The 24,380-nt window shown below is 34.8% G+C and overlaps 1 protein-coding gene and 1 non-coding gene across 4 annotated transcripts in view; both read left to right on the plus strand.

Annotated features, from left to right (window-relative positions):
• Positions 1–18,299, plus strand: part of LOC135790538 (coiled-coil domain-containing protein 158-like) — a 36,722-nt gene extending 18,423 nt beyond the window's left edge. For 2 of the 3 annotated variants that reach the window (XM_065300771.1, XM_065300770.1), the window contains exons 2-5: positions 14,181–15,218; positions 15,552–15,650; positions 15,713–16,381; positions 16,939–18,299. In XM_065300771.1, the coding sequence (XP_065156843.1) occupies positions 14,181–15,218; positions 15,552–15,650; positions 15,713–16,381; positions 16,939–17,229 (2,097 nt within the window). In that variant the 3' untranslated portion in view covers positions 17,230–18,299. Of the gene's footprint in view, positions 1–14,180; positions 15,219–15,551; positions 15,651–15,712; positions 16,474–16,938 lie in introns of all 3 variants that reach the window. The other variant, XM_065300772.1, reaches the window with a different exon arrangement.
• A 3,210-nt stretch (positions 18,300–21,509) lies between these two features.
• On the plus strand, positions 21,510–21,582 carry TRNAF-GAA (transfer RNA phenylalanine (anticodon GAA)). Its single transcript has one exon. It is a non-coding gene; the product is annotated as a tRNA-Phe (tRNA).
• The last annotated feature ends 2,798 nt before the right edge of the window (positions 21,583–24,380 follow it).

Below are 24,380 nucleotides of genomic sequence, written 5' to 3' on the forward strand. Positions count from 1 at the left end.
TTTGTGTCACGCTAGATGCAACACGTTAAACGCTTTTGTAGCTTCCTGTTTACAGACGTGTTTTTCAGCCCGCAGTCTTGTTTGCTTGTTTGCATTTACTGCGCTTCCGATTTGCACAGCAGGAAATTTATTGTAGACGATTTGATTTGCTTCATTGTTGAGTTGAATTTATTCAATTAATTTGCAGGAAAATATGTTTTTACTTTCAACTACGTTGTTTTTTATATTTGGGAGCTCCGCCTACTAAGGTATCCTGTGATTGGGCGTTGAAGTACAAGGGTGGAGCTTAAGTTTACTTATTTTTACTTTTTTACTTTAAAAATGAGTTGAAAAGTATGTGAAGGTTACTTTTTTGACTTAAAATCGATTCACCTCTACACTTGAGAATAAATATGTGTTAAAACTTATTAAAAGCAGTTTTATCATGTTGCTTAAATTCAAGTATACTTATACTCCACACACCTTGAGACTTGAGTTGCGATGGAAGCATTGGAGTAGGTCTGGTTGTTGGTTGAATTTGTTTGCGGCGAATGCGTAGATGACTTAAAGAAAGGCCGGACGTTTGCCTTAATCGGTGTTACGGCCGCCGCGCGCGCGCGCGTGTATTAAGTAACGTACGCAGTCGCAGTGTGTCGCATTCTAAAATATTGTTCATCCGCGTAGACACGACGCTGTCGAATCGAATCGAGAAAGCAAACAAGCCGGCCGGCGCGCGACGTCGTCGTCATCGTCGCCTGCTGGAGGCTTTTTACAGGCCTACTGACCTCCCGAATAACGGGTTTCTCTGCCTGCACCAGTGGACGTATAAAAATGGGCATGGATTTAAATATTTGCGAATATAACAGCTAAAAATGGATAAAAACTTAGTAGATAGAGAATTTTGTTTTTGTTTAATAAATTTTGGTTAATAATTGTAAGAGTTATGAAAGGTTAAAGTTTTAGGAGTTTGGTTATGTCTCAAACTGAGTTTTGGTACGCTCTTGATAGGTGGCGCTGCGATAAAAATTTAATTTCGTTATAACTTTCGTAGTTTTCATCAGATTTTCATGGAATAAAGTGTAATTGATGCTTTGATTAATCGTCTATCTGATTATAATTAAAAATTATTATTATTTTAACTATTTAAATAATTATAGAGAAAAGAAAACGTTTTTGAAAGTTTTTTCTGCAAAATTTCACGTTTTAAGATTTTAATTTTTGTTCTTTGCAACTGCAAATTCTGCGATGTTCACTTCCTCCTCTTAAGTTTCTTCGTTCTTGTTTGCACAGTCTTCATTAGTTAATGAATAGGCTTGTAAACTCGTAGGCTTACAGATAGGCATCTGGTGCGTTGTTTTTTTTCTTCCTTTCGTTATTTTTATTTCATTCTGTTCTCCATCCATTGTAATGTGTGTGCAGATGCGCATATTTACAGAGAGATGCATTAGTGTCGTTTAATAAATAATTGACCTAATTTTCTCAATGCACAAACCACAATGCACCAGCATAGAAATAGAAAATATTGCTGATACAAACATAAATAAATTCAACATGTTATAAAATATAATTCAACTTTTTTTTTCGAGTTTATTTTTATATAAGTAGTGTGACTGAGATAGTTATTGTTGTACTTAGTTACATTGTGTGTAATTATGAACTCTGAATGGCAATGGCGCGGTTTTTCAACGTGGGCTGATGTGGTTTGATGCGAATAACCTAGATTTGGGCACAAAATACGAAACACTGGCGAATTGTTTCGACAAATTCCGTAAAAAGCATTATAATATTATTATATAGTATTATGTGGTTGCAACAAACATTGGAATAGAATTACAATAAATTAATGGCCGTAATGAAGATATAAATTTCATTGACATGACAATAGATTTACCTACACCGCATGTTTGCATGTTATTAATTTCTGATCAAATCAGATTTTTTAGGTTAATAGATGTAAATTGTAATCGTAATCAGAAACGAGGTCAATTCAGCGATGAAGAGAAGAGAAATTTACTTGTTTGGATTAGTGTTGTAGGAGGTGTGGAAGTAGAACTTGCAAGTTCGTATATGAGAATAAAAATAACTCAAATCGGGAATTTAATACTAATTGCATCTCATCCAGCTGTCGCTAATAACCAAGGTCTTTATCTTTAAACATCGTTAATGTTTGCTACCAGCAGCAGAAGAGAGTTTTGTTGTTTTGTTGAGTCGTGGATGCGAAATAATAAAGTCATTTACTGTTTTTAACATCTGTTTAGTCCGTGAAGTGTTGCAGAACTTAATGTGTAATGAGAGTAAGTTTACAACTGTCGAGAAATGCAAAAAGACATAAATTTAGTAATAAAATGAATTTTTTGATATTTTAATAGTGCTTTTGATGATATTATTTTCTAAATTTTATTTTATTTTATTTACTGTTAATTTCCATGCAAAAAAGTGAAATTTTCAGCTCTAGTTATTCCAACCGCATGATTTTACATTGATTTGCTTGTTATAGTTTGCTAAAAAGTTAGTTTACGAAGAAAAAACATTCAGGATTCGAAAATGTACACAAAGAAAATGTTCTACTTTTCCGACTTCAACTCCAACTCACAAATGGTGTCAATATAATTTTTACGACTTTAATAAACTCTAGTAAAAATGTTTAGTGACATCTGTTAAGTTCTAAAGAAGACTTTTGATGTCTTGACAGCGATTAGAAAATGATACAGCACTAACTTTCGATGGCCAAAATTTTTCACATCACATTTGAGTGCTTTTTATTGTTTATTCTCCTTTTAAAGCACCAACAATGTGTAATAAATCACCTGTGGTGCTCGAATGTTAAGATTAGGATATAATTTCGAATTTTATTTGTTACTAACGATGTGTGGATGATGAGGAAGAGGAAAAATGGACGGAAAAAACATGAAGATGCACATACGCATGGTGAAATTGTTGCTTTCACCTAATTTAATTTCCTGTCCGGTTTCCTCGTTTTGCACCGATGTGCATCAATCGATAGATAATAATTTCAATTGCAAGTACAATTAGGAAATCGTAAAAGCGAAATTGAATTTATATTATTATCATGTATGTAATTTGTTGTTGTTTCCACTGAAGTCGGTTGGAGTTGTTGTTGTTGTTTTATTTTTATATTTTGTTAAATGTTTTGATTTCCGTCTTTTCGAGTCTTTGTCTTCGCGGAATCGCGCTCGCTGCAATTTCACGCAATTATAAAACATGCTGCACTGTTTTCGAGCAGCCGCTTGAAATCTAAATAATTATTATAAACGTAATCGTTTCTTGTTGCAGGTGAGTGACCACCATGAGGCTTTCCATACGCTGTGTGTGCACCGAATGGTAGATATTAAGATATGAACTGGTTAATTAATGATAGAGAAATATTTTATGTGTTTTTATGTTGATTTTGGTTGAAATATTTATTTTTATATGTCGGATGCATTTGCTGGTGGATGTAGTTGTAATTAGTCTCAAGGTGATTGTTTTTTGTTTTAACCTTGTTTGAATAAGCGTTGTTTACCTGCAAGGTCTTGTAAAATTCGCAGTAAGTAGATAGTAAATGTGTACCATCTTAAAATTAATTATTTTGGGGAAAATTATAAGAAATTTTGAGAAAATATTTCAAAAAATTCAAAATTATATCAAAAACATAGATTTTAAAAGAAATTTTTAAAGTTATTATTAATTTATCACCAGAAAAATGTCTAAAAGTATAATTTTTGAAATAAAAACAAAGATATTAACCGTAATAAAGTTGTAACTGTTACATGACTGAACCATAAGTAATAAAATTGAGCAGTTAAATTGCGACACTAAAACGTAAAATTTCGTTTAGCAAAATTGTAGCACCGTAGTACGACCTGATGACGGAATTAACGATGTGTGAAAATCCGCGCATGGAAAAAATGTATCCGCGATAATTTGATTGCGGCAACATTGCAATGCATGAAACAACAATTGTCTGGTGTGATTGTCTTTTTTTCGACTCGACGCTCGACATTACACTCAATGACAGTTTGCGTCACATGCGTCGTCATGCGTTTTACGTCTGCTGTGCGTTGTGCGCACTCGTTATTATTAATTTACGCGTGATTAACTTATATTATAGAAATTTTTTCTTTTTGAAAAAAAGTTGACACAATGTGGTGAAAGTGTCAAACTTATTTTATTGAAATGTAACTTTCATTACATAGTATTATGGTGATGATGCAATAGGTTTTTAGTGGTTTTTGGGGTTTTATTGCTAAAATATTACAAGTTGTTTAAATTTTCCGGGTAGAAATTTACCGTCATTAATTTCTCTTTAAACTGACATGTTTGTTAATGTTCAACATTTAATACTTTCGGAGATATTAATATTTTTCTGAAATTTTTATTTAATTTAATTAAAAAATAATTGAATTTAACTAAAAACAAAATTTGAAAAATATCGAATTAGTTTATAAATGATTTTTTTCATCTTTAAGCATTTTATTACATTTCACGCCAGATTTAATTAGATCACTTGCGTAATTTATTGTTTAACGCTGCTGTTTACTTTTCAAGGAAGTTGTGTAGATGATTTTTTTACACGCTTAAATAAATATGAATATAATCGCACTTGTTTGCGCACAGAAACCCGGTACGTAATTCAGTTAATCTTCCGATCACTGCATCTATCGCTCAACTTCCTTGATTGTTATGGGTGGAATCAGGTGTGTAATTTGATGGCGGCTAATTATGCGCGCTCGTGCGTAGTACCATCACTATTTTAATCAATTCTCATCTGCATTGTGCTTGATTTTCTGACTTCACTACAATTAACAACTGATATAATTGCACCAAATTAGAAAGATTGCGTTTTACGATCACGATCTTACAAAATGCTTCAAATTTTTTGATTTTTATTTCACTAGTGAGAATAAGAGCTAAGTAAGAGGTAAGTGTCGGTGTCGGATGGTGTGCTGTGAGCCCTTTTGACCTCGGGACCCCGACAATTACTCACTGCACACAGTTTGAACTGATCATGGCAGAGAAAACGTAAATACCGCAGTCGGGAGGATGAATTATCGAAACTCGTTTCGCGTTTGCACCCAATGATTACCAACAGCGTGTGTTATCAAAGAATTTTTATTTATTTCACCTTCGAAATAAATAAAACAATAACCTTAAACTAAATATTTGCTAATTAATAATATCCGCTTGTGAAATATTTGCGAAATTCACATTTTAATATTTTAATTAACGCATTTGTAGAATAATTGTAATTTAATTAAAATCATTGCGACATTGTTGAAATTATTTTCGCTGTGCGTACATCCGTGAGTCGACGGTTCGTAAAATGCCATTAATAAAGCCAACACGCTATTAATAGAATATTTGAGTCACTTAATTAAACGCCGGTACGCCTATTTCGTGTTCCCGTTTAAGATGCGCCCGTGATGCTAGACTAGAACTATAACTACAAGCACTAAACGCCTTTTTGTTTGCCTACTCATTTCGTGCGTTGGTTTAAGAATACAGGGAGGAGATTTTTGCTGAAAACTTGATTTTTTGCGTCTTTTTCGTTGTTTTTTCGATGTTTGCATTGAAGGCCGATGCAGTATTTATTCCAACATGCACGATGGCTCAAGGATAACCTCTGGAAACCTGTAATAGTGTAATTAATACGTTTTTGCGTCAGTAATCAAGACTGGTTGAAGTCATCCACAGTCAAATAAGAAAAAATTGATTTTTTTTTTGTAACATTTTCTTGAAAAATTTCAATATTTATCGAGATTTTCACATTTTACACAATTACTAAGTGAAAATCACCTACTTATTTTGCTCTCAATTAATTAACGATAGTTTAAGCATGCGTTGAGGAATTTCTATCTGTATTTGCGATTATTTATACAGCAACCAACTGTCAACCAAATGAAAAGTCTTGCGCGAAATCGCATTCTGATGAATGATTGGAAAGCAATTAGAATTGAAAGATGTGGAATGCTTGTTTACAATCGTCAATAAACGCACCGCTCACGATTTCTGCCCGAATCGTGCACTATTGAACAAAACGCCTATTTATATTTGTGTAAAATACGCACGCCCGACGCTGAATTTCACCTTACACGCCCAAAAACATATGTACCTATGTGCAATATGTGAACTTTATGTGAACTTCCGACGTGTTTCACGAACAAAGCGGTGAAAAGCACGCGTGCCTGAGAGGAAAACTTGCATTTGTATCGAATTTATTTGATTTCTATAATTTCTATAACCATTGACGTTCTCTTTTACTTTTTTTTTGACGTGCTTGTGATGCGTTGAACATCGTGATAACAACATTATAAATAATATTCAACTTTCATGATTGGAATGATTGTAAATCATGAGTTTATTATATTACTTAATCCCATTTTACACGATTTACATTCATGATTGTTGAATTGGTCGGTTTCTCACATTGCATGCGCCATTAAACACCCATGTAAATTAGCGGTGTGCACGTGAGAAATGCGTTAATCGCGCCGATTAAATATCGATAGTTTTGTGTGGCAAATGATGTAAAATTTGTATAGTTTTATCAATAACTCTCTCTTTTTACGCTTCGTTTATCGATTAGTCACTGTATCATAACACATGATCGACACAGTATTCGTTTGTGGAGCGGAAAATCCAACAAATGCGAAAGTATGTTTGTTACTCTTTCACGGAAAAAGTATTTTATGGATTTTGTTACAAATTTACAAATTTATAGTTTATATATCAGAATAAAACATAAACACAATTTTGTTGTGATAAAATTATTTTAAGGGTGTAAAATAAGGGTTGAAAGTTTGTATTGCTATAAAATTTATAATTTAGCCGTTTTAAAACTTTCTTTCCATGTTAATCATTGGGAAAATTGCTTTTTAATGTTTTAATTGTCAATAAAAAATATGAGAACAATTAATTCGCGATTAATAGCAAAGAAAAACGTTGAAATAAGATCAAAATGTGCTATAATTGGCATAGAAAGTATTCTGATTACTTTATTGCAGCGAAAGAAATCGAGGACATGCCGGTGACAAACCAATTGATCTTTAATCTGTAATTGTAGGCTTTGTAGTTTGCGTTTGCGAATTGCTTTCGACTACAATTACCGATTGGTATATTACCCACAATTGTTGAATGGTTGAAGACGCTGAAGATTTAATTACAATCATTCCGTGGTTGATTCAATTTAGCTTGAAACTATCGCGTTTAGCGAGGCGGATTTTCAACACGAATTTGCATTGAAAGTTGAATTTTTTTTTTTTTTTTGGTTGTCTTTGGTCTCAGTCTATTAACTACATTCGGCAGGATGTGTAGAGTACGCATGCGCAAATGCCTGGAATCGTTCGGAATTGAGTCATTTGTCGTCGATTAATCGCCGTTTATAATTTTCTAATTAATTGACTTGCGTCGAAGCATGTGTGCGCATGGTTTATATTTATGCACTATTTTCAAAGTGCAAGCGAAAAGCGAACGCTCCCGACCAAGTGGAGCGTTAAATTTATCACCGACGACTTAAATATATCGCCCACGGCCCGTTTTAGATTATGCTTCAGTTAGCTTCTTCTGTTTTTGTTTTATTTTGTGATTTTTTACCTGTCACTTTGGTGAAATTTGTATTTTTGCATTTTGAGTGTTGTAATTTGTTTAAATAAATATTTGCGCATCATGAATTCCGATTCTCAACACGTTGTATTAATATAACTGGATGATTATAATTAGAAGACATTATTATAGACTAGTAGGAAGTGTATTCCAGTCAGATTCTATTTACGCGCTGTAAATTACGCGTGCACATACCACTGGAAACAAAAAAGGGTTAAACAAGTGAAACAGCATTTTTTAAACGTTTTTTCTTGTGATTATTGTGCCGGGAGCTCCGCCCATCTTGTTACTGCGCATGCGCGAGCGACTCACGTCAGCACGTATAATCTACGTGATTACGTGCTATAAATGAAGTTTAATTGTACCAATCACTGGTTTCACCTTGGTTTTTACAAACATTTATCTTTAATTATAATAACAAATAATTATTATGACAAAATAAATATAACTTTTGCTTCTTCGTATAAGGCAACTCAAACCAAATTTAATTGAACAAAATAATGATTGTATTCAAATAAAGTCACACACCTACATCTCCGACATTAAACTTTAATGTAATTATTATTTTTAAGTTTTTGATGTTTATTGAGCAACAATGACGTAAGAATCACTTTCTAGAATATTTTCCATATGAATTTCCGTCGATAGAGCGAAGATCTGACGATCGTAATCAGAGTTAATTCGAAAATAATAACACAAATCGTCGTCAGTAGGTTGCCAACACGTAACAGATAATGTTTATAATCATTTGTAATAAAAATTGTGCAGATGTACAACGATCACATTTTGTCGATCAGAAAAGTAGAACAAGTAGGTATGTGTCGAGATTTTGTTGGATTTTCACTTTGTTTTCTTTGTTTTCTCCGTTTTCTATTGACGCTTTTGTAGTGTATCTTTTGATGATGGCTCTTGAGATGATTTGCCGGATATGGATCGTTGTAGGCTGTCAGAGTGACGATTTTGTACGCGGATTTCACTCATTTATAACAAAGCGTTGCCTTTTTGAGAATTTTACTGATTTGGAGCTTTATTAAGCATAAATTTTATTAACTTCTGTTAATAATTAATATTTACTAGAAAGTATATATTTGTGTCGGCTGAGTCATGAAATTATTATTGTTAATAGTGAGTTTTATCGGTTAAAGTGAAACGCGGATTTGTCAAAACGGCAATAAACATCATAGCCATTACATATTTAATTAACAATCATAAATTTAAGTTGAACCGGTGACATGTACACAAACGTAATTGGATTTTCTATTTTGTCGTTTTGTTTCTGGTTTGTCTGTGTCTGCTGTGATAACTTTTGAGGTAATAGGAGTGTTTGAAGATTAAAGGCCAGTGCTTTAATTAGGTTAATGGCGTGACAAATTGCACGTGTTTTAACTAATTAAATGTAGTTAGTTGTGTTGGATTTGCATGCGCACACGCTAACACATCATTTGCGCTGTTTTTCCGCGCTGTTTTGTTAATTAAAACAGGTGTGTTGGGTTGTTTTATTGTTTTGTGCTCCGCCCATTTTGTCAGAGCGCGTGCGCGAGTTTTTGAAGCTGCAGCACATGCGCAATGGTTGGAATAAATCTTGACCTAAATTGGAAACCGGTTGGATGTTGGGTGTGCGGGGGTTTTGTGTTTTGTATCGGAGTAATATCGATTTTTAATTGCCGACGAGCGTTCGGGGACTTGCAGAATATATTTTATCGTTTTGTCGTTACCGGTTCGTTATAACTTGTAGGTTGTGTCAGTTCAAAGCGAGCTCAATTTGCGTGGGAGGTGCTTTTGTTCAATACAGGATAATAAAGAACATTTTTTGGTTGAAAATTCTTGGAAGTTTTATTTGTTCACAAAATAAGGATTTTTGATTGCAATTATCTCGGAAATTAAAAGATATAGAGAGGAGCGGATTAAAGATTATTAGTCTACGGGAAATTCTCTATAAGATTAGACAATGAAAAAGGAGAGGTCCAAAGTAATTCAGAAGGAAAAATGTGAATAATATGTTATTTGTCTATTCAGTGAAGAAAACGCGTTGTTATTACGATATTTGATAATATAATTAAACCAATGTCACCCGTGTTTGTTTATTCCAACCAATAACATACTAGGATGCTATTTTTAGCTTTGCTATCTTATTCAGACGAATAGTATTCAATCGAGCGAAAACCGTTCTCAAACGTACGGCACGAATAGTAAAGGGTGGCATCATTTATAGAATTGTATCGATCGTTCTATCGTGGAACCACATAGACACCAGTCGAACGTGATCTTGGTTTGGTTATGCTCAGATAAACTGTCAATCACGCGGGTCATTGAATTTCAACCGGCGGGTTTCTGCGATTGCGTCATTTTTCGGGCAACCGAAAACTATCAATTTACATTTAGAGTAGCTGTGCAATTTGTTACTTAAGACCCATTTCGTTCATTTCGAGTGGTAAAGTGTAGTAATATAGAGTGTAATAAGAGTCGATTACTCTAACTGTTTTTTTACGCGGCTTGTTATTACGAAATCAAAGCGGAAATTAAAAGATAGTCTCAGGCATAATCATAAAGTTATAAATGCTGTGCGTGTTTTAATCAACTTTAGCTCTGTTTTTTTTTTCGGCGAATTTTCATTTTAAGCAAATAAACGTCTAATGAAATTCCCACAGGTGTCATTTATTCCGAGGAGTGTTAATTAAAAGTAGCAATTTATTAATTAAGTTGCAAAAATAAATTTTTAGCTAAAAATTTCACAGAAATATTAATTTTGTCTATTTCCGGTTATAATTTCTATAATTTCCGGGTAATAAATTTTATATTTCGATAGTTATTGATCTATTACTCCGAATTATCCTAATATCTTATATAAGTTGTCATTAATTTAGTGTTTTAAATCTAATCGCCATTATCTAAGAACTTTTCACTCGATAAACTTTCAACGAATGCGATTTTTCTTTGTTGTTGTCAGTTCATTGTTTCCGTTCTAGATGAAAACGTTTTGTGGTGCGCTGTGTGGCGAAAATAAAATTGAAATTGCTGATGCGTTAATTTTATGAGAAGATTTTTTTCCACATTGTAATTTATTTACTTACTGCGCCTGGGAGGTCGCGATCGCCAAGTCTCGCACACGTCGAGCGCTGAAAAAATTATTGACAGATGATGCACGCGTTCTAATTGCGCGCGCTGCGAACGCGGAAGTGTTAGAAAACGAAAACGAAAAAGGAAGATCGTAATTTCATATCGCGAGACGTGCAAACGCGCGCGCGCGCAATGTTAATTACAATGCAATGGCGAAATTAATTATATCGCAAATAGATTTTACACATCTTACATGCGCCCAACGCCAAGGGCTAGAAAATATTAGTTTTAGGTGAAAAATTAACGCGGAACACGCATTTGACACGTTGGTAAAATGATTTGTCGACTGTCCTGCGATTAGTAATTGAACTTTCCTACCGGTTTCCATCCTGGACACAACACACAACTCGGGCGTCGTTCCATATTTCATCCGCGTGGTTTTTTCGCCATCTGATTAGTGCAGAACGACGCTTTCTAGCCGCACGTCTAAGAATCAAAGTTTGCATTTTCTAATTTCTTTGTGTGGTGTGTCGAAGAATGAAGTACGAAGTACGAAGAGTAATATCGTCATCGGCACTCGCGACTCGGCGTAATTAGTTCACGCCGTGCACACCATAATTCATATATTGTGCATATTTATGGCGTAGGTACTTCATCAATAGATTTTATTATCATGATAATGCGAGTGAAACGAATTAGGCGAAAGTGAAACGCTGTGGCTTGGACTGCTTCGGAAAATCTAGATAATTAAATCGCATGTGTAATAAAACTCAACATCTCTCTCTTGAGATGCAATTAGGTGTTGATACTTTGTACGGATCTCTTTTTGTTTGCCGCGCATCGCTAATTAATACAACACACAAGTGCAAAATTACTGCGGCGTGGAAAGTTTGCATTTTATTACGAAGTAAAAGTAGATAAAATTAATTAGCGCATCTATTCAATTTAATCCGAGATCCATTTTAGATCTATTTGATTTTGTTTTGTGTAATTCGACACTAACTACCGTATCGACTCGAAAAAGACGTAAGACTTTCAACATGTCGAAAGTATGTAATGTGCGGTGAAGAAAAATTTGAAATGTAAATGGAGCGTGCATGTTTACGCATCGCGTATACGTATAGAGATAGATGATGTTTGATTGAGATTATAAAGAAGCAGGATTTGGTTTCAATTGAATTTCGTCGGCATCGACGCGTTGAATGTGTGTTTGTCGGCATGTCGTTTGGTTGTAATTGAAAAATCGATCCTAAATGGGATCGTCTCTTGTGTATTTTTTTGAGGTGTGTGTGCATAGATTATTTTTATAGTGTTTCACAATATTTACCGTCGGAGAAAAAAAATATGATGGTGATAATGAAATTTTTAGGTTTTTTAGATTAATATTTCGAGTATTTTACTATAAAAATATGAAAATAGTAGAAATAGTGTTTGTAAAGAATATTGCATGACATTGTGCAAATATATTACCAATTGCTACTGTTTCATCAGTGTATTAAATTATTTATTGCGTCGGAATCATGCAATTTGAGGTGTTGAAAGAGTGCACAACGCTGAACTGAACAATAATTTTGATTTATTTTAGAGGACGCGCACGGATTTGTAAATCACCGCAATTCCAACCGAATTTTTATTAAATTACATTACGTTACAGTTTCATTTCGGCTTTCTTTTTGCAGATTTTATTTATTGCAGGAATTTACTTCCTCATTCGCACATTTTATGATTGATATCTACGTGACTAATTTTGATGTGTTTATTTCGGGCAACTGTGGCATTTAATGTGCTTGTAATACAGATGCTAAAATGTGAATGTCACAAAAATCGATTGTGTTTTTTCTTCTTATCTGCTTTTGGTACAGCAGAGTTCGTTTAAAGTTAAAGTTCATCATCTCACGCAGACTTAATTTAGCTACCGATCAATGAACCATCATTAACTTAATTTGATCATACGCGACATATATGTACACGCACTCGTTATTTATTTTAAAGCAAACAAAAACGATTTAAAAGAAAATAGAAACGTTTCGCGCATTAAATTTATTCACGACTAATGGGACAACTTGATTGAATACAAATTGGCGGAATTATGATTTTTTAATTCACTTTACGTCGAATCGACGACTCTTGAAATGCTAATGATGCTCTATGTCTCTACTAGAGTTCAAGAGTACTTACTTTAATCCTACTTCTAACTTGTGATTGAAGAGTTTTTTTTATTCGTGCTTTAAATGCATGAATACTGGTTTGCTTTGTTTACTTCGTTTTGTATTTGAATTTAATTGGTTCTTGCAACATGTATCGTTTTTTTTAGTTTCAAGTTCAATGTCTCGGTACTCTCGACCGTGGTTTAATGCATTTTTGGTTACTGTTAGTTTTTTTTTTGTTAAAATTTGATTTTATGATGATTTTGACTTGTTTTAAACGAAATTGTATACAATTTGTGTTTTACTCTGTGCATCTTGTGTGGTTTCCAATAACACCATTATTTCCAAGAATTTCCAGCAATTAAACGTCAAATATTCCAACAATCTTCCTGCTTGCCACTTACAAGATGCAAATTGCAATACGCCATGCGTGTGCTCGGATGAAACAAGCAACAAATTTCTGCTTTCTAATTGGCAAGTCACTACTCTGCACGCTAATTGCGTTAAACGGTGCATTAATTAATTTCCGATTGTAATTGATATCACATTTAATACTGCATTCTATCTACTTTTATCGCTGAATTTCGTGGTGATTTAAATTTTGAAATAGTCCGACGAATCTTTTGTCGAATTTGTAAACGAATTTTGAACGCTGAGACACAATTATTGCGTTATGAAAGCGCGCGCTTTCGAACAGCGCACTCGTTTCATTCATAAATTAGTTCGAGTAATTGAAGTAATTGCTGTGTCTAAACTCCTAAACGGCAAACGTCTGCAGCTCTACACGTTCGGTAACGGTATAACACCGAGCACAATTGTGCACAATGTGCGCCGAACGGCTTATGTTTCGGTAATAAATAAAATCATACAATGGTCCGGGTTGTTTGTGCTCAGCCAGGTCCGATGACTGGTGGAGAGTCGTTTCAAATATTTGAATATTATATAATTAGCGTGAATGCACATGGGCACGAGCATGAACGCCCTCGCTTATAAACAACGCTAAAGAGAAAGGCGTGCACTGTATATTTTGCTTACATTTCGTGCATTTGCATATCATCAATCTTGCGTTATCTTGTTTTCACCTTTGCAACCAAAAGGAAACGCAGACAATGCAAAACAAACATTTAATTACTTTGTTATTGCTTATTTAAAGTTTATAGATATCTGGAGATAATGACGATTACAAATGTTGCATTTGTGAGGGCGGGTTTTTCTTAATGTGCGATCGTGTTAATGACGGCAGGAAGGCGTTTGGGAGTGCAACAACCTCGCCGCAAACAGCCATCATCTGTGTCACACAAGTTACAAAACAGACGAGACATCAAGTCACTTTATAATTTCTATACGCGTCTGTCAAGACATAAGTTTTAACTTTTTTCATTTTTTGCTTTTTAGGGTGGCGAGCCGGGTTCTGGCATGGACTGCTTGCAGTTACGCCAACAGCCGGGTCCATTTCACTATCTAATCAGCGAGCAGGCGAAGTCGCTGGTCGCCCTGCAGGAGTTACAGCATGAGGTGGGCGCCCTGCTCGAGTTTCGCGACCTCGTCATCGAGACGTTCCCGAATCTGCGCACCAAGATGGCCACCTCATCGCCGGCGACGATGATGACCTCCAACATCCCGGTGGCGGTGCGTCGCGATTGGGAGCCGGGAGTGCGCGTCCGCCGCAAACTGCACAATAAGGACGAATCGCGCGCAAAGAAAACGGAATCGTCGGCGGTGCAGGATTCGGGTTTTAGTACGGAGACTAGTAGCAAAGAGACGCACAGCGCTTCTTCCTCATCGGCACCTCCTACATCCGCGCCAGCGGCTGTGGACGAAGGTGAAGCCGAAGACGAATTGTGGAATCTCTTGGATGTGATACATCGCAAAGGCACACGGTTAAAAGACGAAGTGGAGGCGCTGCAAGGCGCGCTGAGGGATCAGGGGGATACCAGAAAGGAATCGGACTTCCAGCGGGTGTTGTTTCATGCGTCCGCCGATGATGTGCGGAATCTACGACATGAGCGTGATATGCTGTTGGATAGAGTGGCCGAGATGGAGGCTGAGGTCCTTGCTGGGCGAGTGCACACGTCCAGACTCCAAGAGGACCTGGAAAATCTACTCTCTACCAAACAGGACCTCGAGGATCAACTACGTAACGTCGTCAGTCAGAGCGGCGAGGTGAACTCGCGCATCCACGACCTTCATCTCCAGTTTGTGACGAAGGATGCCGATGACCGGGTGCAGAGTGCATGTGCTAATAAAGTTTGTGTTAGTACTAGTCAAAGGACGATCAGTAGACGTGGCAGGTCTGATGAGTTGGATCTCGCGCTCGGCGATCAGCAGCCAAAGGTGGCGCTGCCGGATTCGAAGAAGATCGCCGCCATTCTCAAGGAGTATGACCCGATTGTCTTGCAGAAGCATCTGTTGACATCCACCGTTCAAAATCAAGTGAGTACATAATTGAAATGTTTGCGGCTCGTAAAACTCTTCCTTTCTAATTCGTTTTTATTACGCTTCGTGTCATATCTCCATGTCAAATGCGGGCTTGAACACGTTCAAACGTTGAGACGTTGGGAGGTTGTAATTGAAAAGAAAGTTAATGTCTTCTTCTGTGGCGAACAATACTAATTGGCGGTTTTTAATGTCACGCACTGTCATATCGCGGTAGACTCAAGAGCAAAGGTGCGATTGCTCTCTACGTTGCATTGTCATGTTTCGTGTTATAAATATGAAGTTGTAATAAAAATGCTAACTAGCTTTCTTTTGTTGTTGCGCACGCAGGTTCTACAACTGCAACTCGATACTGCAGCTAGATTGGAGCAGAATTTGGTGGACAAACTGGACAAGGCACGAGAGGAAAACGATGAGCTTAAGTTTCAAGTGAGTTGAGTTACCGTACAACTTTCGAACGTGTTAATTTTATGTTTTATGTTACGTTTTAGTTGGAAGATAGAAATATTGAATTGGAAGGAACCAGAGCACATGTTAGAATGTTGGAAAACCAGAAAAAGCCGCCCAGTGGGAAATCTCCGGATATTATTCCCGCTTTGGATACAGCTTCCGAACGGACTGAGATCAGTACATCGAGCATGAAGGCCATGAGTCCCTTTCCTATCAATCAGCAATTGGACCACAGCAGTAGCACAGAATCCGCACAGGACCAAGCGGAAAATACGCGAAAAAGCGTGGAAACACCCCGACGACGACCTAGCAAGATTCCTTTGGGTAAGAGTTACGCGGCACCCAAACCGCCAAGCGGCGGCAAGCACTCTCCGGCACTTGGTGCACCTCGTAGTCGCAGTGGAGAGTCCCCCGGGCGGCCACAATCGGCGCAATCGTGGCGTAACAACAAAAGCGAAGGAAATTCACTTTCCGGAAGCAAGTCTTCGACATCACTGAGCAAATCGCGGAATGGGTCCCTAACTACAGCAAAAGACTCGCTCACCGGCAAGCTGCGCACCAGTGAGTCGCTAACCCGCTCGGGAAAGGACAGTTCGGTGACGAGTTATGGCGGCGGTGGTTCTACGCGCGGGTCGACAATGCGGAAGGGCGCCGCACCTGCGACACCTGTGCGTCGCAACAACAGCATTCGGGACGCGCCCGATTCGAAGGTACGGTCCAAACTATCTTTGTGGAACTGGTGGAAACAGGATCGACTTGCATAGGAGTTTGTTTTCATTTATTTTCTGCTGATATGTGTACAGTAAGTTTTTGCTTGATTTTATTTTAATTTTTTGATTTTATCCGCTCTACACTATTACTCTGCTTGTGAATAATAGCTACTAAAAAGAGATTAATCTGGTCGCAATTGCCATTTTATATCATAAGCTGTAACAGTATGATCATTAGCCTGCTTTTTAATAACAAAATATTATTTAGGACATGTCGGTAAGTAATGCGTGCAATAATTTTCGCGTTACGAGTTGTGTGTTGCTGCTTGCACTTTGTGTGTGGCATGAATGCGATTAATATTATTGAAAGCACCTGCATTATTCAATTTCTTTCACAAGTTTACTGTAATAACCAGTTCACGTACAAAGTAGATCAGCAGATTGGGCCCCAGATTAAAGGTGTTTGATGCAGTTTTAAGTAACTTTTATATTTAAGAAAAAATTACTTTAAGATTTAATTGTTTTACATAACAATTAATTACGTAAATTGGTTTTAGATTGATTTAAATCTCAAGAAAGCCCAGTGGATTCTTTCAGCGTCGTCTTATCCAAGCGACGTGGAACAACTATACATGGATTCATTGGATAGAATGGATCGGACAGGACCTCCTATGCCGTCGCCAAGCTCACCTACGAAGAATTTTTACTGGGGACAGAATCAACGGGAGCTTTTCTACGATAGTATTGACTCGAATCAATCATCGAGTATGTATCAGGGCGGCGAGGAGCTCGCCGAGTGCGATTCCCTTGAGAAGCAGATTTCGGACGTGTCCGACCGGAAGTTTTAACTATTTATTTTAATTGACACCGACAAGAATTCAAAGGCGCATGAAAACATTCCGCTATGATGTTCACCGTCCAATTCTCATCAATTTGCGTTGAGACAGAATAATTGAATGGAAACAATGCAGAAATCAGTCCTTTGTGTAATCGACAATTAAATAATTAGAAATGAATTACGAGCGTGAATGAAACATATCTGTAATGAATGATGGAGAATATCTATTGTAAAATATGGCATTTGTATATACATTTAAATTACGGGCCGAGTTGAGAGAGAAAAAGAATTTAGCAAATGCGTTTTGATACGATTAGTGAAATGCTTTTAAAACTAAATTATGCATTTATTTAAATACAGCTGAAGATAGAGTTTGTAAATAAAACCTAATATATTTGCTGTGTAGGACTGTGATAGGTAAATATACAGTAGGCTTTTGAGCAACAATGGAATTCGTAACGACTAAGTATAACAGGCGTAAATCAGGGGATTTTATTAACAAACGGCTCTTATATTCTTCCATTCGCATTCAATTGTATTGCCTCTAGTAAACTTAGCATGAATATTGACTGAACCGGCAACTTATAACAATTACGATAAACTGTAAGCATAATCGATAAGTATGACTATTTCAAATTGTTCCTCAATGTCCATCACATACCAAATCTTCAGATTAAACATTCATTGCGTCGCCTAGCATCACTAACCAGCGTTGACAAGACATCATCAATAAAGAAAAATTCACGACATTGCTAGCAATCGTAAAAAGTTTTAAGATTAACACGTAATTGTAACATAAAACAAATGCATATTGTAAACGCAAGACTGTTTTATGAATGAATTTGACAGTCGACTTTAGTTCATGCCACAATTTCATGTGATACAAATTTAGAATGCTCATTTTGTAAATTATAATAATTGTATTTAAGTAATCTTTCTTTTTGTGTATTATCTTTTGTGTGCGTTGTGTTTATCCGGACAGCTTTGTGAAGTAAATTTAATTGGTAATGTTGTAATATTTAGACTTATTTAAAACTCTTATAAATGATTATTTGATAATTATACGACTGATTTATAAAATCATACGCATTTTTCTGCTAAATCAAGCGAAGAGTTGTAAATAGCGATTATTGTTTATATTTATTTTTGGTCGAAGAACAGGGTCGAACTTTTTATTAAAAATATTTTCGGCTGAACAACAGGGTCGAACTATTTTCTTAAATTTTTTCCGTCGAAAGCGCCGAGAGAAAATTGCGATTATCTCGTGAACTAAAAGGGCTACGGAAAAATGGACCACATATTCTTGATCCTTGAAAAATTCTCTACAAGATTGCACCCTTTTTGAAAAACGACAAAAAATGCATAAAAAAATTTAACGAAAAGATTTTGTTATAAAAAAGGCAAAAGATTTCTCTTTTTTATGTCGAAAATTTAAAGTTGGAATTTTTGAATTCTGATTGCGGATTCTTATCAAACAATTAAATTTCAGTAATTAATCTTAGTTATATTTTCTCCTAGCATGCTTTGTTTAGGCCCTATTTGCTTTTGAAGATAACATAGGTATATATTGAATACATTTAAACAATTATTGTCACGTATCTTTTAAATCGTTGCCCGAATTAAAATTATGTACTAAGATAATTACTTTATAAAATTGCCCTCTTTAATAATTAGTGATAAAACAGTCTATTTTCTTATTTTTTTGAAAAAAGTATTTAATTATGAAAAAATTGGCGGAGGCGCCTGACATATTAAAGTGTAGTTTAATTAATTATTAAAAACTAACAACCTCATTGTGTTAAGAGCCTCTCTAATTATCTGATTGAAACAACTTTTCACTTAATAGCACTAAGAGTTTTACCTACAGATGTCATTTAGTAAAATGTGTACTCACATGCAGACTTAAGAATCAATTATCTCGGGAACTAGAAGAGATAAACGAAAACCGAAAACACTATAATGCTCAGCATCAAATCCAAGATAAGATAACATTTAAAAAATTTAAAATATAACATGTGCCTACAAAATTTTCCCACACGATTTTCTCGGAAAGTAAAAAAGTTAGAAAAGAACTTTCTTCATTTTGTTCATGTCGTGATAAGGATCTATAAAATGTCAGATTTAGTTTTCCCATTTTCCAAAGTTGACCAAACAGCACTCGAAAAGCATCACTCTTTGAGGCCTCAAAAAATTAACTTTAAGCTAGAAGAAAATGGAAAACGCTAATCGATTGAGTTTTCTAAGGGGATGAAAGATATCAAGTCTGTTTTCCGATAACATCATTATTTCGGAAAATTGGTGGTAACTTCAAAACTGATCAAATAAAACAACCTCTCCGATTTTCCCCAAACTTTCCAAACTGATGTAAAACAAGGCCTGAAATCCATTAATCCAGGTTTGGTTGCGCCATCTTAATTAGTTTTTAAGTTATTGACCATTTTTAATTATTACATAAGTGTTGATAACTGTTAATTTTAAAGTGCTATATAATGTGTAATTTAATTCTACATAAGAATATGAAAACCGTTTTTCTTTATCTCTAATGGTTTTCAAGATAAGTGCGAAAAACTGGTTTATTCGTTTTCTCCATCATTTCCTAGGTAAAAAATTAATATTGGAAATTTGAATTTTTTATTACAGAATATTGAAGAACATGTAATTCTATATATTTTATCTTAATAAAATTTTGTTCTAAACTAAACCGTTTTAATTATAATCACCTTAACTAAGTCAGGTTTTGTCGCCAATTAAATTACATGAAAAATGTCAATAGGGCCTAAACGGCAAATGTTAGTAAAAAAAGTTACTAAAATAATCGATGTAGAATTAAATTAGCTATCAGAATCCGAAAACAGAATTTGAAAATTCCATCTTTTAATTTTCAACATAAAAAGAAAAATCTTTTGACTTTTTTATATCAAAATCTTTTCGTTAAATTTTTTTATGCATTTTGGTCGTTTCTCAAAAAGGGTGCCATCTCATAGAGAATTGTGTAAGGGTCAAGAATATGTGGTCCTTTTTTCCGTAACCCTTTTGGTTCGCGAGATAATCGTAATTTAATCTCGACGGTTTCGACGAAAGAAATTTAAAATAAAGTTCGACCACGTTGTTCAGCCAAAAAAATTTTAAGTGAAAAGGTCGGCCCTGTTCTTCAACCGAAAAAAATTAACAAAAACGTTCGATTCTATTCAATTTTATTGCACCACTAATTAACTAGGTCCAAAATTAAGGCAACAAAAGGAAGATCAACGTCGAATTATTGAAGAATAAAGCTGATATTAATGTGGTTAATAAGAAAGGGAAGACAGCGTTGATGTTGGCTGCTGATAAAGGACATATTAAGATTATACAGGAGTTGTTGAAGAACAATGCAGAAGTTAATCAGTCTAAGAAATATGTTGTTACCACGCGGAATATATATGAGAAAGTTGTTCCGGATCTGTTGAAGAATACTGTTATTGATGAGAAAAAAGTAGGAGTAGATAAAAATATTGATAAGTCGAGGATGTTGACAGAGCGTGAAAGAAGTCATCGTCTTGCTCAAGAATTGGAAGAACATCTGGTTGAAACTAAGTTGGTAGCTGCTTCAAAGAAGATTTCGTCTTTGATTCTTGCGGCGTTGAAGCGTCAGTATAAAATGATTAAGAAACAGTATTATATTAAGAAAAGTAGTGATAATGCTAATACAATATGGTACTGAATAGTTTTATTCATGAACATGAACTATGCTTTCGAATGTATTTGTAAATAATTAGGGTTTTATAGTAGCTCTTTTCTCTTCAATAGTGATACGAATGTAAAAATTATCATATTCAACGTTTTAGTTAAATTAAGTGTTAAAGGTCATTTGTATATATTCTGGTAAAGTTTATAATAAAAATTTTAAATATAAATTATAACATGTTTTAATCATTTGACTTTGTTATCCTTTTAATTTATTTGGATAAAATTTGAATTACCATTCAGGATGAAAAAAAAAATGATAAAAACAAGAAAAACAATTAGGTGACTTTTTGTCTGAAGATTGTAATAATTAAATGTCAAATATTGATAAATTGATGAACATTGATACATTTAAAATTCTCAATCATTGCACCAACTGCACCGTAAGTATCGCTTTCATAACGATATTGTGAGGGTGTAGCGCACAGTAAATGTTTACTTTACTTTGCTCGTTATTAATACTCACCCTCTCGTAAAACTATTGTTTTTCAATACTGTTTTTCAATTTCTTATTTGTATAAAAACAATTGTTTGTATGGTACAATTGCAATAATTGCTTGTCAATACGCCGAAATATCTCAGTTGGGAGAGCGTTAGACTGAAGATCTAAAGGTCCCTGGTTCAATCCCTGGTTTCGGCACGTTGCTTTTGCCAGATATTTATCGTACTACTGCAAAATGTCGTTTTGGCAATGGTATGCAAAATAACACCCTGTATCTTGCAAACTAATTGACTTTTTTAAAATTTCCCACCTCCATGTTAGAGTTAGAGAGTTTCCCTACACGATGCATATATTTGCAACCCCCAAGCCCTTCTAAAAATGCTCTAAAATGATTTTTAGAAAGTAGCATTTTTCACAAAATATGTAAATAGGGTGTGGAAAACATCCTGTATCTCGTGAACCAATTAATTTTTTTGGATCTTTTTATTGCAATATAAATGAAGAAAGACTCTCTTTACATAGCCTATTTTTCCAACCATCTAGCACTTCCGTAAACACTCTAAAACGCCCTTTGAAAACTGAAATTTTTCACAAAAAATGAAAACATAGTATGGAAAACACCCTGTATTATCTGAAGTAATCAGGTTTTTTGGATTTTTCTACATTCCTGTCAAAGCTCGAAAACTCCTCTACATAACGCATACTTTTTTAATTTGCTACCCCTTTTAAAAGCGCCCCAAAACTCCCTTTTAAAATTGACATTTTTCAAAAAAATTGAAAACATGGTGTGTAAAACACTCTGTATCTCGTGAACTAATAAACTTTTTTAAGTTTATCACTGCCATTTTATAGCTCGAGAGTTCCTCTATACGATGCATACTTTTTTAATCTCCTAGCCCTTTTGGAAGTACCCTAAAATTCCCTTTAAAAATTAGCATTTAAAGAAAAATTTGAAACCATGGTGTGAAAAACACCCTGTATCTGGTGAACTAATTAACTTTTTAAGACTTTGTTGATGCCGTATTAAAGCTCGAGAGTGCTTCTACATGATGCATGTTTTTATATTTTCTTAGACCTTTCGGAAGTGTCTTAAAACGTTCTTTAAAAATTAGCAATTTTTAGAAAAGTTGAAAACATGGAGTGAAAAACACCCTGTATCTCACGAACTGTTGGACTTTGCTGGAGTTTCTTACCGACATATTGAAGCTTGAGAGTGTCTCTACACGATGCATATTGTTTTAATCTCCTAGCCCTTTGGGAAGTACCCTAAAACGTCCTTTAAAAGTTAGCAATTTTTAGAAAAGTTGAAAACATGGTGTGAAAAACACCCTGTATCTCGTGAACTATTTGACTTTCTTTAAATTTCTTACCGCCATTTTTAAGTTCGAGAGTTCCTCTACACGACGTATTCCTCTCCAACCCCCTAACCTTTCTAAAAGTACCTTAAAATGCACTTTAAAAATAGCTATTTTTGGCATAAAAATTTCATTTTTGATCGAATAACAGGATCGAACTTTTTTGTTCCAATTTTTTTTCGGTCCAAGAACAGGGTCGAATTGTGTTTAAAAAATTTTTTGGTCAAAAAATGGATCAAATATTTTTCTTAAATTTTTTTTTGTTGAATAACAGGGTTGAACTTTTTTGTTTAAAATTTCCCCGTAAAAAATTTTTTCCTGCAGGTCTCATTAAGTGGAATGTGCACTCACATCGAGACTTTAGAATCAATTATCTCAGAAACTAATAAAGCTACCCAAGAACCAAAAACACCCCGATGTTCAGCATCAAATCCTAGATCAGATAACATTTAAAAAATTTGAAATATAACATGTGCCTAATAAATTTTCTACCGTGATTTTCTCGGAAAATAATAAAGATAGAAGAAAACTTTCTTCATTTAGTTCATGCCATGTGTGGGATCTGTAAAATGGCGGATTTAGTTTTTCATTTTCCAAAAGTTGAGCCAAAAGACCACTCAAAACATCAGAGTTTGCTTGAAATACTTTGGACTCAAAAAATTTTTTAAGCTAGAGAAATGAAAACGCTAATCGGTGAGTTTTCCAAGGGATAGATATCAAGTCAGTTTTCCGATAACATCATTATTTCCGAAAATGGGTTATTCCAAAGCTGTTTTTTTCGCATTTTAAAGAGCGAAATATTGATTTTATCGGAAAACTGACTTGATATCTTTCATCCCCTTGGAAAACTCCGGCGATTAGCGTTTTCCATTTTCTTCTAGCTGAAAAAAAATTTTTTAAGTCCAAAAAGAGTCAAGTGTAACCTCTTGATGTTTTTGAGTGGTCTTTGGTCAACTTTGGAAAATTGAAAAACTAAATCTGCCATTTTATAGATCCTTATCACGGCATGAACAAAATGAAGAAAGTTTTTTATTATCTTTATTACTTTCTAAGAAAATCGCGGCAGAAAATTTTTTGGGCACATGTTTTATTTCGAATTTTTTAAATGTTATCTGATCTAGGATTTGATGCTGAACATCAGGGTGTTTTTGGTTTTTCTTTAGCTTAATTCGTTCCTGGGATAATTGAATTTTAAGTCTCGATAGGAATACACATTTCACTTAATGAGATTTACAGGAAAATTCCTTACTGCTATTTGGTGAAGAGTGTTTAAATTAAATAATTAAATAAAGTTCTTTTTTTTGCAGCACTTTTAGATTTGGAGATAATGGCAATTTAATGTTTCGACGGGAAAATTTTAATAAAAAAGTTCGACTCTGTTGTTCGAGCAAAAAATTTTTTAGAAAAGAGTTCAACCCTGTTATTCGACCTAACAAAATTTTAAGAGAAAAATTCGACTGTTTTTTGACAAAAAAAAAATTTAAAAAATTCGATCCTGTTTTTCGACCAGAAAAAATTTTACAAAAAAGTTCGACCCTGTTATTCGACCAAAAAATGAATTTTTTGGGACAAAAATAGGTATTTTTGATGTACATTTTAGAGTACTTCTGGAAGGACCAGGGGGTTGGAAAAATATGCATC

This window comes from Atheta coriaria, unplaced genomic scaffold (assembly GCF_025399875.1).
Source record: "Atheta coriaria isolate IRGN ID8LTWV9N9 unplaced genomic scaffold, Caltech_Dcor_3.1 hic_scaffold_4_pilon, whole genome shotgun sequence".
Classification (NCBI taxonomy): Eukaryota; Metazoa; Arthropoda; class Insecta; order Coleoptera; family Staphylinidae; genus Dalotia; species Dalotia coriaria.